At 45.4% G+C, this 19,925-nt stretch overlaps 2 protein-coding genes and 1 long non-coding RNA gene across 3 annotated transcripts in view; 2 read left to right on the top strand and 1 right to left on the bottom strand.

Moving 5' to 3' along the window:
- Positions 1-2,003, bottom strand: part of THBS4 (thrombospondin 4) — a 45,627-nt gene extending 43,624 nt beyond the window's left edge. The window contains exon 1 of the mRNA XM_037373475.1: positions 1,864-2,003. Coding sequence (XP_037229372.1) covers positions 1,864-1,951 — 88 coding nt within the window. The 5' untranslated portion in view covers positions 1,952-2,003. The remainder of the gene's footprint in view (positions 1-1,863) is intronic.
- LOC119141293 lies at positions 1,141-5,908 on the top strand. The gene is made up of 2 exons (XR_005101893.1): positions 1,141-1,380; positions 5,445-5,908. It is a non-coding gene; the product is annotated as an uncharacterized LOC119141293 (long non-coding RNA).
- A 793-nt stretch (positions 5,909-6,701) lies between these two features.
- Positions 6,702-15,371, top strand: MTX3 (metaxin 3). Its single transcript, XM_037373477.1, is given in 10 exon segments — positions 6,702-6,848; positions 7,412-7,481; positions 8,786-8,862; positions 10,353-10,419; positions 10,422-10,441; positions 11,483-11,665; positions 11,812-11,888; positions 12,759-12,916; positions 13,333-13,421; positions 14,887-15,371. Coding segments are annotated over 10 exon segments (933 nt in total). The 5' UTR covers positions 6,702-6,767; the 3' UTR covers positions 14,998-15,371.
- The last annotated feature ends 4,554 nt before the right edge of the window (positions 15,372-19,925 follow it).

Below are 19,925 nucleotides of genomic sequence, written 5' to 3'. Positions count from 1 at the left end.
TACACCTTGAGACAGTGGCAAACCACTCTCTGGGGAAGGCTGGCTGTTCAGATGGGAGCTAGAAGACACAACAGGAAACCCTAAGAGGAGGTGGTATGGGGAAGTGAAATTAGTGGCACAGAAAAGGATGTAGCTCAAAATAAAAGACAGTTTCTTTCCCTGAATTCTGCTGCTGTAACACACCAGCTTTTCGAGACCCTCCAAGGCTATTCTCTGGTCACAGCTAACCACAATAGCTGTAAATGTATACACTGCTCCACTCCTGTTGGGCACTTTCAAGGTAATTAATGATGGCTTAGACACCTGCAGTGAAACCCTAGCCCCACTGCAGTAATCTCTGATTTACTGTAAGAAGGTGAAAACTTCACATGTTGAGAGTGGGGTATTTCACTGGCCACTGCCCCCAGCAAGCTGGAAATCTGCCTCTATTTTTTAAAATATGGCAATACCCCACTTCTCTAATATGCCAATTTGCTGAAATGTTTTTACATCAAGAAGGACTTCAATACAGGTTTTTGGAAATGTAGCTAAATTAATCTGATTTGCTGTCTTTTAGATCTGCTTCACTTAGCTAAGGAATAACCAATTAAAATGTCAAACATCAACCTGTGAGACAACAGATGGGATTAAAAATGTAAAGGAACCAGGAGCAGCTTTAAGGCTCCTGGAGCGGCACCAAGCAATCATCCCCTTGTACTGGGCACTGGTGAGGCCGCACCTTGAATACTGTGTTAGGTTTTGGGTCCCTCACTACAATAAAGACACTGAGGTGCTGGAGTGTGTCCAGAGAAGGGCAATGGAGCTGGTGAAGGGTCTGGAGCACAAGTTTTATGAAGAACAGCTGAGGGAACTGGGGCTGTTCAGCCTGGAGAGGAGGATGCTCTGGGGGGACCTTATTGCTCCCTACAACTGCCTGACAGGAGGCTGTAGGCAGATGGGGGTCAGTCTCTTCTCCCAGGTAAGAAGCAACAAGAGGAAACAAGAGGAACAAGAGGAAACAGCCTCCAGTTGTGCCAGGGGAGGTTTAGATTGGATATTAGAAAAAATTTCTTCAATGAAGTGGTCGGGAATCGGATGGTTGAGTCACCATCCCTGGAGGTTAAAGGACATGTAGATGTGGCACTTCAGGACATGCTGAACTTGGCAGTGTTAGGTTAACGGTTGGACTTGATGATCTTAAGGGTCTTTTCCAACCTAAAAGATTCAATGACTCTAAATTACTCACTCTGTAATGAACTAACGTAATTAACTGCACTCGACAGCTGAGCTGGTTCCAGCCCCAGGCTGCTCCCGGAGAGCGGCACCGCTCACTTCATGCATGCTCTAAAGCGGCTCCGGACACTGTGCGTAACAGCGCCCAAGTAACGCTGCATTCACAAGGTACGCGTTTTCCTATGAACTTCATGAGGTACCGTTTTCCCAACGAGTTTTCTTTCACAGCGTAGCAATTCACTTCTCATTTACAAGAGCCTGCAACTGCACAAGCGCTCCGCAGACGCCCAGCACACCTACCCGCGCCCCCGTGAAGCCGGACCGCCCCTCGCCTACTGCAGCGGGGACGGCGCGGCTGCCACCGCCACCTCCGCCGGCCCCCGCCGCCAGCCCGGCGGGGCACAGCACGGCTGGGGGCGGCCGCGGGGCCGGGGCTGCCCGACGGCGGGGCGGCTGGGGGGCGCCCCCCGCACCCCGCCCGCTTCGCTCCCCTCGCACCTGCGGAGCGGGCGACCCCGCGGCCCGCCCCCCGCCAGCACACGGTCCCCGGCCGAGGGGACGGGGCGCTGCGCGCCCAAAGCCGTCTCGAATGAAGGAGGGGAAAGGCCGGCTTGCTAAGCCAAGGGAAGCGGGGGCGGCGGGGGTCCTTACCTCGGGGGGCGGGCGGCGCGGCACGGCCCGGGCACAGCTGCAGGGCGAGCGGCAGGAGCAACAGGGCGGCGCGGCGCTCGCACCCCATGGCGGCTGCGGGTAGGCAGCGGCTGAGCGGCGGCGGACAGCGCGCCGCTCCGCTCCGAGTCCCGCCGTTTAACGGGGTGGCCCCGGGACCGGGGAGGGACGGCGGCAGGCGCAGGCCATTGGCCGGGGCTGCCCCGGGCCCTGGGGGCGGGGGGCCGCGGCGGGGGCGGCCGGGCCGCGGGGTGGGCCAGGCGGGACCGACCCGTCGGGGCCCGCGCCGGGAGCTGTGGGCGGGGGGCGCAGCAGAGCCGGGGACCTTGCCGAGGTCCAGCAAAATCAACACCTGCCGGGATCCCGGCAGGGGGGTCTTGCCCTCTGAGGAGCTCTGGAAACGGAATCTTGTTGAATGGCATTGAGTTCTAGAGGTATGGGGGTGTCTAGGCTTGGCCTTGGTAGGAATTTAGCTCGTCCACTTCTAACTGAAGAGTGTCACCAAAAGGGGTTGTGCAGGTTGCAGACTGGGCCAAACTGGGTTTCTAGAAGACACTGACTGGCAAAGTGAGGAAGGTAGCATCTGCTCCTCGATTTCATTTAGAGAGCTCAGGAGCATTGGGAGAGCTCAAACTGACCGGATTGAGGCTACTGAAAAAGTCTTAAAAACCCTGAAACCTGATGACTTAACCAAAGTCAGTTTTTAAAAAAACTTCTGCTTTCAACTACCACAATTTCCAGTATTGTGTGTGCCACCAGGATGTCATTATCCCATTGTTTCTCTTCCAGAAACTTCTTGTTTCTACATTGCTAGTGTTAAGAAAGCACAGGAGAAAGGGAGCTAGTGAGCAAGCCCCTTTGGGGCTAAGCAGCTGTGCAAGCAGTTTCATCCATGCCCATGTCAAACCACCATCAGGTAGCAACCCCCCGCCCCCCCCCCCCCCCCCCTTCTGGCTCACAAGGGAAGGGGTCTTCCACTGGACCCTGTGGCAGCAGAAGAGCTGCAAGGTGCTTCTTCCACCCAGGAGTTGACAGCACGTGGTGGGCTTTCCAACCTGCTGCATGGCCCTCTGTCCTGTGCCCCTCTGTGTGCCTCAGCCCTGCAGACTAACCTCTGTCACATCAGAAGAAAGCCAGGAAGCTGTGGTGGGCCCCTCACAGCTTGCTACCCAGTTGGAATAGCTGGAGTTGACTGATACTATTTACATCATAAAAAGAAGGGCAACAATAACAGGGAAATTTTATGTTAAGTGTGAAAAGTAGTATGGATTAATATTCAGCCACATCAGGTTTGGCATATACAGCTAACAAGCACCAGAGAGCAGCCCCAGGGGGCCTCTTTGTGTGCGAGGCAAGACACAGCACCCTACAGAGCACACTGCAAAGGAGCACGCTGCAAAGCGTCTGCCCAAGCCGCTCTGCCACCCCACAGGGCGCGGCCATGGGCTCCTCTCCGATCCCGGAGCAGTGGGCTTTTCAAATACCCTCAGCTAGCCTGCATGCACGTGCCCTTTAGTTGCCCTCCCCAGGTGGTATATCCCCTGTAACACACCCTACTTCCTTGCTTATTCAGGTGCTCATTTCTTCCTCTGCCCACCACCAGGCTGGAGGCTGCTACCCCTTATGCAATGTGTCCCAGCACAGTGCTACTCCTCCTTCTCGCCCCACTGCTCTTCTGTATACATCTCCCTACAATAAGAAATGCCTCAGCCTCACTCCCACCATCTTTGCCCTTGCAGTGGAAGTGACAGGGTGTCATGGTGTCAGTGGGCTGGCAGATAGCTGCACAGCGGAGTGAGAAAAACAGAGAAGCAGAACAGAGTGCTATGAAGCAGGGAGAAAGAGGGAGGCTGAATGGGGGTAGGGGTAGGGCAGGAAGGCAAGTATGTGGAGCAAAAGAAGGAGGGACTTACAGTGCCACAAGCTCCCTAGAAAGGAGTCTGCGTCCAGAACTCATCCCCAGCCTAAACAATGGAGGTAGCACAGGTGCAGCAGAGGCTGATATGTGGACCTACAACAGCACTGATGCTGCTCTGATATCTGTTAAGGAGAAGCCCTCATCACCAAAGAGCATTCTTTGAAAACACAGGCCTAAATGCCTGGCACAAAACCATCATGAAGGTCTGCAAAATCATCACAATGCCGTATTAAAGTATTTAGTGACTATAGCAGACGGAAAAAAAAAAAAGGGATAAAATTACAGTAAAGTTTTGCTTTCATGTAAGGGAACATCAATTATTAGCAACCATTTATTATGCAATTTATTTGAGTTTATCAAAACATACAGAAAGTTTTCTTGAAAAATTTTATTCTTTAAAATATATTATTAGATAGTTTAAGTTACCATTTTTCATTTGATTCAACTACAGAGGATTCTCTTGCACTGATGCCAATTGAGTCTATGGGAAGAGGATCTTGTTTGTAGCACTTGTAGCACTACTACTTGTTAGTTAGATTTGTGAGGGCCGTATCCTGTTCTTGCTCTTACATCTGCTTATTTTCCATGCTTATTCACCAAGAATGCACATGGAAGAAGTATTTGGCAAACAGAGCATGCTGCACAATACAATCTAACAGGGAACCAGTTCACAGTGTATATAAACAGAAGCTTAAGTCCATGTTTAGATGAACTTAGCCAGAACACATAAAGGTCACTACAGTTTTTCCAGTTTTCGTTTCTATGCTGAGTTTTATTATTGGAGTATGTTACAGACTGAAGGGGATTTTGTGCTCAAGCTCAACCTTCTTTAAGGGATTTTCACAAAGTATAATGTTTATCTGCTGTCTGGAAGGGGCTATTTGACCTTTGAATCATAATTTTCAATAACAACAATGGAATACCAGCTATTACCTTTTCACTTTTGTGTATTCTCTGAAGTACAAACTCCACCTTAATTTACTGGAAGTTAATGTCTTCGGTAAGAACCAAAACTTGGTTATTGGGCATTGTGTTTTCAAGAAACTTTTCATAAAGCCAATAACATTTTGTAAGGAAGTTTCTTACAGAAATATATGAGTGTAATATTTTTATATAGAATCTGCAAGTAAACCTCAACCATTAAAATATGTATCCTGCTGACTTTACACAAATCAATACAATTCTAAGCATATCGAATACAGAGAAGCTGGCAACATTACAGATTTTGCTTTACAGAACTGTCCGTGACTTGTTCAAATGCCAAGTAATGGGGTAGGGGAAGTAGCAAGGAATCTCTGCTGCTCCATTCAGCTTTCATATTTTGCTCCTAATATGCATCAGGAGACTAACTGTTTTTATGTAATTATAAGGATGATTAAAAATCGGGATTCATGGGCAATTAAGATATAGGAGTCTTAATGCAAGGGAAATACTGGCTTTAAACCACATCCTTCTGTATTTACTTTGACACTCCCGGCTTTGAACCTGCCACATTCTCCTAAAAATTTTGTAAAACATAAAATTTCAAACACAAGATTCGGAAGAAGTTTTGCTTTTCAGAAACAGAAATTGAAGTCCCACTTTTTCAAGTCAAGGCATATATCCATTCTCAGTGCACCTATTTACTTTTCATTTACACTAATAGGAATTCCACTCAGGCACCCAAGAGGAAAAAGTTCCTGAAGAGCTTTTGGATGGGGGAGGAAAGATGCAGATGGCCTTTTTTCCATCTTTGCTCTGGACTCCCAACAGCAGAGAGATCAACTGGGCCCTAAGGCATTGCAAAGAAAGTTTACTCTCCTATTTACCTCCTAAGCCTTCTTGCAGCCTGCCTTAGGAAAAGCCATAAGCTGGCTCATCCTTCTCACAGAAAGCGATGTTTGGGACCACAGCTGTTAGGAGCCACCCTTGCCTCCGCACATCTCAATGAGCAGGTCAAAGTGAAGGACGTGGACAGACTGGCTATAGGTTAGCTGTTCCCAGTATGGAGGAAGAGAAGAAAGGTGTCCTTAAGAACATGTACCTCAAATACCTTCTCACAGGCAGAAATGTAATGCAGCCATTTAAAAAAACCCAAATAAACAACAAAATAAAACAAAAAAACTCCTATGCAAACTTTGCCAGTTGTTCATTTTTCTGAGAAGTATGAATACGTGCTGCTTCTCCCATGCTCCTTCTAAACAGAGCAGAACGATCTCAGATCAGTGTCATAGATTTTTATTGTGACACTTTCTGCCACAAATTTCATGGAGACCTTAAAGTGGGGATGGTGGGGGCAGGGGCAGGAATGGGACGGGACAGATGAAGCTTTCCTCATCCCTTTGCGCATGGAGGACCTGAGTAAGGGTGGTCAGTGCAGGGTTTTTTTGAAGTCATCGTGTGATATTTTGGGCTTGTGTGGGAAGGATGGAAACATTTTACTTGACATAGTACTTAGATGTGCAGTGGTGTGTCTGCACGAACACTGAAATGAAACGGCTGACAACTAGATGCCTTTAAAAATCCACAGTAAAAAAAAAACAACCGCTGAATAGGCTGTTATTATAACCTGGACAAAACCGGTACCATATGATCAGAGTTCCTTATTTTTAAGGACAAATTGCTGACGACTGCGCCTCACGTTTGGTCGAAAGCCGCATTTTATTCTCCTGTCGAAAGTCACGGCTGGGAGCAGGGTGCAGCGAGGCGTTACGCTGCCGTGTGCCACGAGCAAAGCGGCGGCGCCTCAGGCCGGGCAGCGTTTCCTCACGGGGCGGCAGCTCCGGGCCGCGACGGCCCTTCCCCAGCCCGCGGCCCCCCGGCCTCGGCGCCGGTGCCCGGGGCAGGGCCCGCCCCCGCGCCGGTGCCCTCAGGCGCGCACGCCCCCGCCGCCTTCTGCCTCCCCGCGGCCCGGCCGGGGGCGCTCGGGCGCCGCCGTGCGAGGGACAGCGGCGCCGCGCTTCCCGGGCCGGCGCGGGCGGCGGACAAGATGGCAGCCCCCATGGAGCTGAGCTGCTGGGGAGGCGATTGGGGACTGCCGTCCCTGCACCCGGAGTCGCTAACCGTCATGGTAACGGCCGGCGGCCGCCGCCGCCCCGGGAGGGAGGGAGGAAGGGACGGCGGGACGGCGCCCCGGGGCTTGCTTGCACGGCCGGCCGCGGGCTCTTCCCCCTGCGGGCGAGGCGCCGCCGCCGCAGGGCGCACCCGCCCTCGCCGCCCCGAGGCCGGGCTGTGCAGGGCGAGGGGCCCGCCGCAGCCGCCGCGCTGGGCCGGGCGAGGGGGGCCGCGGCGGCGGGGCCCGCGGCGCGGCCTGGCGGGGCGGGGCGGCCCCCGGCGCTTGCCCCCGAGGGAGCCGCCTCGCCGCGGGCCGCTGCCTCCGTCCCCGCGGGGCCGGGCCCGGCTGCGGCCCTGCCCGAGGGCGTCGCGCCTTCCCGGGGCTGCCTGGCCGCGGCCTGAGCGGGCGGCGCTGCCCGGGAGCGCAGCAGGGCGCCAGAGAGCGGCTGAAGGCCAACGCGGGGTAGGCGCGTTTGCTTTTAGTCGATCTTCAGTGCCCGCAGCTGCTTGAAACTTCTAAAAGTGCCGTCTTCCACTTACGCAGCGGCTGGATTTGTTTCCCCACAATCTTTATTGCAGGCTTACGCCAAATTTTCTGGTGCTCCCCTGACAGTGAATACTATAAATAACTCTTGGAGAGCTCCGAAAGGTACCATCGTTGCGGTTTTTGTTCTTTTAATCATAGCCACGTTATAAATTAAGGTTCCAGTTTCTGCATTTTTCCTGGGTTTGCTTGGGTTTTATGTCCATGAGTGTAACCAGCCCAGTGAAGGCTACCTGCTTTCACAATACATCAGTGAATGCCTGTACAAGATTAAGTGTGATGAATTTGTGGGAGTAAAATAATGGAGGACATAAATAAGGTGTCTCAAAAGATACTTCGTTTAAATGTGTATGGCTGAAGCAGCAGAGTTGACAAAGCACTGGTGCCAATACATACCTCGTTTCTGTCAGGCAGTCTTAAAGTGATGGCCTAGTGAAAGTAAGTCTTAAGTGTTTCGCACTCAGAAAAGGCAGCTAACAGCTTAGTTGCCAGAGAAGTTGAAACTAACGTATCACAGAGGACTGCTTCATGTTGGATACTTCTGCTTATTCTTACTTGTTTGCTTGGCATTTAAGTTACTGTCTTGGTGTGTTCCCGAGAGGTAAAATCACTGCATTGTTAAAGTACTGTCATTTACACATACACATCGTCAGCTTAGGCTTTACTGTATCCATGCAGAAGTTGCACCTTTGACTCTTTATTTTTCGGTCTATTGTTTTCTGTTAGCAGAAAGTACCAAAACTAGCAGGGTGTACTTGCCAAAAGTTCTCTGACTTGTTATAGCCAAAATACATTAAATCCATTAAAAAAAAAAAAAAGAATAAATTTGAAATAGTAAGTGTTACTGATAATCGATACTTTAATCGTATTTAGCAGCACAATCATGTTAGGCAGAAGTGACATACTTGGTGCTGGAAAAGTTGATGGGTATGCAGTGGTAGCTTGGGCAGTGGTTGTAGCAAGGCTAGGGGAAACAGGTGGTTAAAATGGATTTAGAGGGGAAGGGCTGGGAAAAATTAGAGTACAAGAAAGGAGAGGCCCAGAGGTGAATGGGTTGGGAGGGCAGTTGGACTGGATGGGAATTTTTTTCTTAAGATGAACATGGGAAATCCAGACAAATAGGCTGGTTCTCGAAGTATCAGATATCTAGCAGAAAATGTTGCCTTCAGTCTGATTTGATGTGGGCCTGATTTTGTGTATTGCTGTCGGTGAAGGCCACAATACACTAAACATATTTGTGAGTGTAGTGGAACTGCACTGCTATGTAAAGCTTATTTTATGTGTATATGTTTAGGAAGATCAGAGCATGCTATGGAGAAAAGGAAAAGTGGATGCAGTGACTGATTGCCTTCTAGTTATGTTAGATTTCATTCATATAAATTGTTGACTTTATTATTTATGCCTTCTAGGAGATGTACCAGTCCTGATATCAGAAGACATTGTTATTTCTCAGCCAGCAAAAATACTAAACTTCTTAAGAAAACAGGTGGGGCTCTTTCAGAAGATTGGTTTTCTCTGCCTTGTAGTGACTCAGCATGTCCCCATATACATTGATACAGGCTTCTGAAAATCTGGAACTCAGTTCAGACCCGGTGTTTCCCTGTTTTTCATGTATGCCAGAGAATTGCAGAATGGTGGGTAACAGATTACTGTTTGAAAATTTGATTGTTAGTTATGTGGAAGATTTAAAAATAGGCACAAGAAAACTGTTCATTGACAAGGACAACTAACTGGTCTTAATTGAGCAGTTTTTCACTGAGCACCTTTGCTTGTAATTATAACACTTTTAACATCATTATGTTAAAATTATTATGGCTTTGGAGACCTAGGATATCAGCGTTTGGGAAGTCTGTGATTTTATCTGCTTTAATAGGTAATTGTCTCCAAGTGCTCTTTTTTGAAGGATAATACATACAGTGTTTTTAACATATGCAGGTTTTCTGTAGCTTGTAGCATAAAAATGTCTGCAAGCATTTCTTGATGCTCGTCATATTACTGCATAGTCAACTCTTGCTTGTCTTTTGCAGATCTCTTTAATGTTTTATTTACAAAGAATAAAAATGTCTAGTGAAACATGGCATCATCATCTTTTATTTCTAAGATGGTCCTCCAGCCCACTATTCTGCTTTTACATTAGAAATTCAGTTCCTGCCTAATCAAGAGGGCTTATTGAAACTTTGAATCTTTAGGGGGAGAAAAACAGGATCTTACAACTGTGCATTTGAGATGGGATTTTAGACAGTTGTTTTAAATTTCAGAAGTTTCATAATGTTGGTGAAGAAAAACCCTCTTTGAGTTAAAGTATAACAATAATACGCTTGTTTTTCAGATGTTTAAGGGTCAGCACTGAGCCTTTGTTTCTAAATTAATGAAGTGAATCTCCTCTGCCCCCCCCAAAAGGATACCTTGAAAGGATCCTGTGTCAGAATTAAAAGCTCAGTCAGCTGTAACTGCATTAATTTAGGTAGCTGTGCATTTGGTCTCTTATGTTGTTAGCATCCAATTTCTGAGCTTTTAGAATGGTTATTAAAAGCAAAAAGTGGGATGGCTTGCCTTTTTTAATGCTTACAGCAACTTAAATGCCAGATGCTTCTTCAAAAATAAAGATGGGGACTTGCCAGGGGTTTGCTACATCCCCAAGTACTGAAAAATTGCCACTGTATCTCTGGATACTTGCTTGGAAAGCAATGGGAAGAAAACATGAGTTATTTTGAAAATACGAGGGCCCAAAAATCTAGGAATGGGAAGGTGGAAAAAGAGAGATGCAAGGAGGTTTGACATGGCTGGACTGAAGAAGTAAGAAATTCTAGTGAGCGTGTGCTTTCGTCCTAAAAAGTGTTGTTACAGTACTAACCTGATAGCTGTTTAGTTTGAAGCAACTTTAGGTTGTGTTGGTGATCTTTCTGGAAAGTTCTGTGGAACACTGTAGTATGTTGTCATGTTTTGTTTTTTGGTTTGTTTTTTTTTAATTCATAGAAATATAATGCTGATTATGAATTGTCTGCAAAACAAGGCTGATACACTGGCATATATGCACTACTTGAAGAAAGCTGCTTCCTGCTCTGGTAAATACTGAGAAATACTTCAAAATGGTCAGAGTTTTTGGAAGGGAATGCTACAAGAGGTGCCCAGCATGAGAGACATTGAAGTCTGTCAGCTGTAGTCCTGGCTGGAATGTATTGGCTTTGTTAGTGCAATTTTGGAAATAACTGCCTAGCTTTTGAAAAGGAAAGAAGTGCGTGTTTGTGAGGTGTGAAGTAATAGTGATGAATTTATGAAACATTTTAAAAGGGCACCTGTGAATGTGGGGTTTTTAATCCTTTTTTGGGAAACAGTATCCTGAAAAAGCTATTGTAGCTGTTTTTTTGTTTCATTTGACTCTTTTGAAAAAGCTTTGAGTAAGATTGCTATGTCTGATGTGTGGGTGCGCAACTGTGGAAGCCGTTTGAACTGTTCATTTAGAACTTTTGAGAAAATTAAGATATCCATCAGTAGTTTCATTTTTCAGTTCTAAGTAGCACAAGGCCACAGCCCTCACCAGTTTAGTCTAAGTACTTAGAGGTAAAAATCCCAGACATTGGATCTGCTAAATGACTTTGCCTTCAGTTGCACAGGAAAAAATACTCAGATGGGATGGTATCATAGGCTAGTGTCGTCAGCTGACCCCCTAGGTTTCAATTCATGATTTCATCGTATCTTTTATTTAAGATTGATATAAACAAAATAGAAAAATTCTAGGAGAGTTCACCCTGATCCTGTAAGTCTGCCACTTTTTTGTCATATATTTTCTATGTATGGTGTGTGTAGGAGTGTGGGTGTAGGTATATACATATATAAACATGAGCATGTAATATAGTTTAGGCACATGTTATGGGTCTATGTATTATCTTTCTTGGTTTTCTTTGGGTGGAAGGTAGCTGTTACCTTAATTATACACTCCTACTGTCAAAGGGTTAGTATAATCCTTTATGGAGCCTGATTGCCTTAAATTACAGTAATTCCTGGTGCTTCTGCTTCTCTGACGGAGATCATACGCATCAAACTTTTAAGAGATACATGCTATTCTTACTTAAATTCCAGTCATATTTTCCCTTGTGTTGATACAGCTGCACACTTTTTGGGTTGAGGCTGAAAATTACTGCAGTGTGACAAAGCCATGGTTTGCCTCAAGGATTGCCTTCCCACTGAGTTTGTATCTGCCTGGAAGGATGTCCAGGGAAGCGCTGAACAGGATCTTGCTGACCAGAGGAGGGCCTCCACTCTACAGTCTCACTGAAGTAGAAGCACAGGTGTGTGTTCTGTAGTAAAGAATTTGTAAGTTGATGCTTTTGAAGGCAAGAACTGAAACAGCCTAGCACACTGTCAGACGATGAACAATGCTGTGCTACTAGCTTTGCTACACCTAGGGCTCTCAGACAGTCTTGTGTCTCATCAGATATACAGGGATGCCAAGGAGTGCCTAAATCTCCTGTCGAAGAGATTGGGAACATCTCAGTTTTTCTTTGGGGATACGTGAGTGTGACTTCTTTTTATTTTTTTTTTTAATGACTGATAAAACAGATGCCACATGACTCTGTGAACACTTTACATGTAATTTTAATTTTTTTTCTAACCTGCCAGAGCAGGTTAAAAGTGCTGCACAGTAGTTTCATGTCTCACACTTGTGCTTTTCAGATAAATCTGAATGAGCAAACAGGGCACAAATGAGATCTTTAGACTAAGGCAATGTGATGTCTTCCTTACCTTGTGTTTTCCACAGACAAGTGGATGCTGCCCACAGCTGCTAAGAAAATGTGGGGTGCCTGATGAATTAGTGTAGCGCTACAGAATGCTTTTCTAGCCAGTGAATGTCACCTCCTGTGCTCATACATAGAAGAAATGCTTTAAGCCTGAGGTGTTACCACTACCTTCATGGGAGGAGGATGTTGGTCCAGGAATACTCCTCTTCCTGTGGTATGTGCACAGAGCAGGAAGCAGGTACTGCCAACAGCAAAGCACCCACAGGGCTTAAAAAGGATGATCTGTTTCTTCAGCCACTGAAGTTGGACCACTTCATGAGAGAGGAGCCTGGTCCCCTGGTATACAGCTTGGCTTTTGTGGTGTCAGAAATGTGTTTCAGAGTGGCTTGTTTGTCAGTGTACATGACAGCATGGCTGCCTTTGAATGCTGAAGTTACTGTTTCAGCTTGCCAGCATGTCTCTTGTTCAGAGGCATTGAAATCAATCTGTACAAAGCATTTACCAGATTGATATGAAAAGATAGAATACCAGAAGAGCTGACTGTCTCCTGTCCTGAGTTATGTTTGACATATACAGAAAATGGTTGAGTTGTAGAGGTCTTAACGTCTTACCTCAGTCGCTTTTGTTTTGTCACTCTTTTCAGTCCTACCACCTTGGATGCCTTTGTGTTTGGTTTCCTTGCACCAATTTATAAAGTGTGCTTCCCCAGAGTACAATTACAAGAGCATTTGAAGCAGCTTCCCAATCTGTGTCGATTCTGTGATGATATTTTGACTTGCTACTTCAGGTTAACTGTCTTAGGTAAGCTGTGTTTCTTTTCCCCTTTTTGTCATGTGTAGTCTTGTTTGAATTAGGACTCCAGGATTCCACCTGTGAACCAAGGCAGAATTGGATTTTACGTAGTTTATGCTAGAGCTTCTGTGGGGAAATGAGGTAGAGAAACTTCCAGAGTTGTGCAGGAGGGACTGAAAATTAAAAGCAAGGGTTAATACTCAGTTTTAAACTTTGACAAGCATTGGCAAAATGCACCTGTATCTGTGCTATGGCTCATGCTTAGTACTTGTGGTTTTTTCACATGGAATGGCTTTTCCACTTAAATTCTTCTTCAGATAAAAATAGCGCATGAACTTTTTCTCCAATGTGGGTTTATTTTTTAAGGGTTTCAAAGCTTTTGTAAATACCTTTTCACTCTTCATCTTTCTGCCTTCACTCTCCAGGCCATTCTCCGGCTGGACAGGATACAGCAGATGCTAATCTGCAGAAACTCACACAGCTTGTAAATAAAGAATCCAACTTGATTGAAAAGGTTACTTTTGCTTCAGTCTCTAATTTTCCTGCTTCATTGTGGTTACTTGTTCACAGATATTCTTGCATGTCAACTGCAACTGTACAATGGACACTTTAATTGCTTTTTTCTAGAGAGTTACTTTGTGTAAGAGGCAGGAAGAATATGTCGTTTGAAAGGAATAATTAATGAAGCCTTGTACTTTAAAAGTATTTTTATTACAATCCAAAGAACATTGTCTTGCAAGCACACATATCAACAAAAGAAGGGTGTCTTTCTGCAAGTGTACATTTCAGCAAAGGAGGAGGCAAATGTTTTGATCAAAACTCGGAAATGGTCTTGCAAGTTAAGACTGATTGCCAGCTCTCCTTGTTCCCAGCTGAATGCTGTAGTCCCTAACCTACAGTCACACTTTGTCCTGCTTGTTCTACATCTAGCTTTTATTTCTTTGGGGTTTTTTTTGTTTCTAAAGCACTCGTTCAGCACCTATCAACCTGTGTGAAAAACACTTGGGGAGAATTAGTCTTCTGATGCAGACAGAGGACTTTTAACCTGAAGGTTGGAAGGCATTTCTTCCTGAAAAAAAGATTAGTGTATGAAATAGATCATTGACTATGATCAGCTTTTGTAGCATTATGTATTGATTGTATCTCCTCTTTGTGGTTTTGAAGTGTGGCTGTGGAAGTTTTAAAGAATGGGTTGCACATATATTTGTCAGGCATGATTTAGGTAAAGCTGGTCCTACCTTGAGGAAATGGGATGGACTAGACAGCCTCTGGAGATCTCCCCTGTGCTGTCTTCTGTGACTGTTTATTCTGTAGTAACTAGACTCTTTGATAGCACATTATGCACAGAGTATTAGATTGATTTGCTATGAAAATATAAAATCTTTATATTCAGAGCTTAATTTTAACCTGTCTTTGAAAAGGGCTTACAACAAGTTCTTTATTAAATACTTTTTGAAATCTGTAATTATCCTGAATTCACCCAGTGCCTCCAGAACATTCTTAATTTGAAAAAGGTTTGTTCTTGCAAGTTGCTGAACGAACATGCAAAAGCATCCATTGATGTTAGCAGTTTGACTTATATGCTTTCTAGCAGCATTTGGCTATTATACCAAATTGAAACTTTGACCTCTTAGAAGAAGGTCCAGTGTTGCTTTCTTTAGCAATCTTGGTGAAACGATTGAGGAGAAGCACATCTGTTTGCCCTGGGTTTGATGTAACATATGCTAATGGAATGAATAGCAGCTCTAACACAAGCATGTATTTAGGAGTGGAAAAAGTGTTCAGGAGTGGAAAGGAACCAAAGTATCAGTTTTGGCTGGGACTGAAATAACAGGGTAAAAAATACTGCCCCCCCTGCCCCCCCCCCTTCCCCAAACCACTACAAATCAGCATTAATGATGGCAGCCTTGACAGATAGGCTAATTGTATAATCTATATTCTACTGTGTGCCAGATTCGGCTCTCATTATTTCTCTGCAGATGGACGACAACCTTCGTAAGAGTCCTCAGCACCCCCCTCGAAAGCTAACAACACTCAAGCTTGCTGCAGGTGGCGAAGAAAGCAGTCCATTGAATCGTTTGTCACCTTGACAGCTTTTGTTGCTCGTACACGTGTGTTTGCCTTCAACTGTTCTGAGTGCCACAGTAAATTTTTTCACATGAATGTTGTTTTGCAAGGGGAGAAGCTGCTAATGAATACAAGTAGGGAAGAAATTTAGCTTTACAATCTACTATATAATTGTTCTTTTAGGAAATTGCATAGTTCAGGCTGACCACACATGAAGCTGAGGCTAAATTAAACAAGAGGTTTTTTTCTGCAGTTGTTAAAGTGATTTTATATAGCATATTTTTGCCTTTAGCCTAGCAGAAATGTTGACCAAAAGTTAAAATTCCACTTATGGAATGCTCACCATTATTTTATTTTGTGGCTTTTGATTTTGCTGTAATCATGTTACAACATGTGAGTGGGTGTGCTCTTGTGTCTGTCTGAAAATTACAAAGTCCAGTTGCAAAATTGGTGAAAAGACTAGGAAAAGAATGAAATGTTGCCCTTCCTTGATACCCAATAGGCTGTGCTGCCGTTCAGTGAGACCTGGACAGGCCAGAGAATCGGGCAGAGAGGAACCTGATGAAGTTCAGCAGAGGCAAGTGTAGGGTCCTGCACCTGGGGAGGGACAACCCCACACACCCGCACAGGCTGGGGCTGACCTGCTGGAAGGCAGCTCTGCGGAGAAGGACCTGGGAGTGCTGGAGCACAGCAAGGTGCCCATGAGCCAGCAGTGTGCCCTGGTGGCCAAGAAGGCCAGTGGGATCCTGGGGGGCATTAGGAGAAGCGTGGCCAGCAGGTCCGGGGAGGTGATCCTCCCCCTCTGCTCTGCCCTGGTGAGGCTGGTGGTGGGCTTCCCAGTTCAAGAGAGACAGGGAACTACTGGAGAGGGTCCAGCAAGGGCTACAGAGATGGTGAGGTGGCTGGAGCACCTCCCTTCTGAGGAAAGGCTGGGGGAGTTGGGCCTGTTTAGCCTGGAGAAAATTGGATCTTTCCAAGTATCTTAAGGGTGAGTGTCAAGAGGCTGGGGCCAGGCTCTTTTCAGTAGAGCCCAGCAACAGGACAAGGGGCAACGGGCACAAACTGCAACACAGGAAGTTCCATCTAAATATAAGGAAGAACTTCTTTACTGTGAGGGTGAGCGAGCACTGGAACAGGCTGCCCAGAGAGGTTGCAGGGTATCCTTCTCTGGAGACATTCAAAATCTGCCTGGGTGTGATTCTGTGCAACCCACTCTAGGAGAACTACTTTAGCAGCTGGTTGGACTAGATAATCTCCAGAGTCCCATCCAACATTGACAATTCTGTGATTCATGGCAGCTGAGGAATGAAAAGCAATGAGAAGAAGTTAAAACTTTTTTAAAATTTTACTTCTATTAACACTTCTTGGTTTTGTGTTTTAAGGCTGTATTTTTGAAAACTTGTGTTGTACTTCAAGGAGGGTTGTTGAAAAGTGTGTGTGCTGTGGGGAGTACAATGATGTACCATACTGACATTTAACATGTACTTGGTATGAGTCCTGTGTTAAACAGGCTGAACCTGTGCACAGGACAGTATCACATGCCATGAAACCGTTAAGTCAAAATCACAAAAGGCTGGTCGTGAGATGGAGAGGTTTGATGAGCTCCTGTCAGGACAAGAGACTTGACTAACAAACGTACTGTGGCTCTGGATTTAAAGGAACTGATTAGGGGGCTTATAAGAAAGCTGATGTAGGCTTTGGAATTTGTCACAGATGTCTCGTAATAGTTTTGTCTTATTTTTTATAAACACTATAGAGTTCATTCGAAAACTTAAATAAAGAACATCCATATTTTTGTTGTTTGACAGTCTAGTTCAAGAGTTCTTTTATCTCTGCTAACTGTAACACATTACAGCACATATTTCTTCTGTTTAATTAAGGTACTTATGTCTCATTAAGTTTTCTCTAGCAGCAGCCTTGCTAGTTCTAGAGACTATTCCATTACAGGAGAGATGCCATAATTCTTTACTGGCAATGTACTGGCAGGTGCTTCATGAGTGGGTGTGAAGAGAATGAGTCAAAGGATATTGGCCAAAATGGCAGCCCTTGGGATAGAGCTATCGGAGTTCTGTATGTATGGGATGACTGTTAAGTTTTTTAAATTTTTCAGGCCAAATTGAAATAGTTTTTCAGCTTCCCTTCAGCTACTAGTCATGTTTGAGATATTTATAGATAAATTATTTCGTATTTATAAAGACAATTATGTGCATACTGTACAAAAAAGATACATTCAGGCTTGATATATAAGGAATGTAGTGTCTTTAACATTTCTTAATTATAATTGAAATTTTGCATTTCTAATGAGTACTTTAAAATAATGTTTAAGCTTCATGCTTTTACCAGAGTATTTGTTTCAGTGATTTGAAATTAATCTAGCTCATACTCTTGGTAATTGTGTAAACCAACAGTCAACTACATGTAAAAGTAAGTCAAACATTTTAAAATTTTTATTGACTGTATCTTGACAAGGTTTAAATGAGATAGTGTCACATGACTTCTCAAAGTTTTTAATTCATAAACACAGCTATGGAGAATATGCCTTAGTTTGTTGCTTTTGTGAATATGTACACTCAGTCTTTCAGATCTCTTTGTAAAAAGGTGGTTGTTCCAAGATTAAAATTTTGGATTTTTAGTGGAGTTTTGGTAGTGTTTTTTATGGAAGTTATGTCAGGTTTTTTGAACATTCTTCTTTTTCCTTGTGAAAATGTTTATTTTGGCCATAAAAAAGAAAAAAAAAAAGAAATAAAAATGACTGACTGCTAGAACAAGAAACTGGAACAACTTAGCCTACCCATGAGGTCAGATTTTAAATTCTATTCACAGCTCTTCAGTATTAATCTTTTCTTTCACCGCAGCTGCTTTTGGGAAGGAGGGAGTGGGGAAGCACAGGTTTTCTAATCTTAATAGACGCGAGCCTTGCGCTGTCTGACAGCAAAATTTTAACAAACTGATGGCCAAGTAACTTCATTCACTGGACGGCAGAGGACAACGGGACTAGAGATCACAGCAAACACTGTCTGCAGTCATGCACACCAGTGAGGCTGCATAGCCATACGCTTCCTTATTCTTGTCCAAGGTGAATTCAAAACCAGACTCCTTTATGGGGAAGATGTCATCCCTGGCCTGACAACTCAGACTTGCCCATTCTTTTACCGGTGCATTTTATGTGCCTGAGTTTTGGAGCTGGGCAGTTAATAACGCCCAGGGTGGGATCAGTTTGAATAACTGTAGCTCTCTGCATCTGAAGTAGTCAGAGCTGCTTCTCTGCCTAGTGGAGAAAGGTGGGAGCTAGGTGTGATTCATCTCCTTAAAGTAGATACCTAAAATAGCAAAGTGAGTTGAATCCTGAAAATGTGTCTGCTGAACGCACAGGAAGCCTTAAGCTACCTACCTCAGCTACAGCGTGGAAACCTGCCACAGCGATTGGCTTTTCCTCCAGTGCCTAAGGTTGCAGGTGGGCTGCAAACACAAGTGGTCAGCCCTTCTGGCCAAGCAGCAGTGGTGGGGCTGTGAAACCGCTGCATGCAACCTGATGCCTGTGCAGAGCAGGGGGCTGTCGCACGCGCTGCAGCTCTCTGTAGTCTCGAAATAGTGGGCTTCTTGTGCACGTGGCTACAATGTGCAAGTGCAGGAGATACCCCTGGGATTCTGTCGTCTTGCTGCTACCAGGGCAGCTGGTGAGCTTGCTCCTGCCTGCCCTCCTGCTGGAAGGTGGTGGCTGTGAGCAGGTTATTACCTCTAGAGCAACTCATCCAACCTGCCGCGCTTCCCCGTGTGGAGGAGGCTGCCCGCTGTCAGGGGTGAACTGCTCCGGCAGCTTGCAAATTTAACACCTCTTGTGGTGAAAGTGTGTGTATAGGTATCTTTAGGGCTGTTCTGTGTCTTTCTGTCAGCTGGTTCTAGGAACACATACATTCTGGAAGAAATAAGACGAAAAATGTTACGAATTAATTGCTACAAATGTGGTCTATTTAACATTTCCAAGATAGCTTTAAAAATGGCTTTTCCCTCCTCTGAAAACAGGCTTTTATATATGCTTACATGTTGGTGAAGGCACATCGCTTTTGCTAATGTAGCTTAGTGCTCCATTAAGAAAAACACCCAATTATATTTCATTCCTGGGTAAAATGGTTTCCAGACTCACTTGAGTACATTTCCTCTCGATATTATTCTTGGCATTGCAGTAGGAACCATTCATAGTGCCTTTTTTTTTTTTTTTTTTTCTTTCCTTAAAGAAAGGCAGACCAGGTTTTTATGTTAGCCTGACAAACTACGCTGTAGCTCAAATCTGACTGGTCTGTGCTGTTGGCAACAAGTTGTCCAATCCCTAACGTACTTAAAGATTGTTGACTTAAGAAGACACTGCATAAAAAAATGTACTGTTTCACAGTGCAAATGCCCAGGTTCACAAATCGTTTTAGTCTGCTGTTAGTGGTTAGCCTGATTCAGCAAAATGCTCCATAATCCCACTTGGTGCTAACCAACGCCCACGAGGTGATGCGCTTGCTAGAGCGCTGATACGGGATCAGGCCCTTCAGTGCAGCAGGTGGTATTAAAGGGCCACGCAGGGGGCTGAGCTGGTCGAATACCAAAGCACACAGCCCAGAGCTTCCAGTCAGCATCTGGCCACTGTCCTCATTTAGCCCTAACTGTGCCAGTGGGAAGGCTACTCTCCTCCACCTGTCTTGTCCGGCCATTTTAGCCACGGTGAGTGCTCTGGCCTATGTTGTCGGGAGCTGCCAGCTGTGTGCCTGCTGAGCAGCACCATTAAGCAGCTGCAGCTCATGAAGCATTTTTCTCCTGAAGCAGGTGAGGGAACACCCATGGGGCAGCTTTGCCTGCAGAGTTTGGGAGTGACAGTCCGTGCCGGGAAAGGTGAGAAGTGGCTGGGCACAGGCAGGTTTCTGGGTGAGAGGCTGCTCACGTGGTCCAGCCTTTTGCCAGGCATGTG

This window comes from Falco rusticolus, chromosome Z (genome assembly GCF_015220075.1).
Source record: "Falco rusticolus isolate bFalRus1 chromosome Z, bFalRus1.pri, whole genome shotgun sequence".
Lineage (NCBI taxonomy): Eukaryota > Metazoa > Chordata > Aves > Falconiformes > Falconidae > Falco > Falco rusticolus.
The sequence above is the reverse complement of the archived record's forward strand: the minus strand, read 5'-3'. Positions and strand labels throughout refer to the sequence as shown.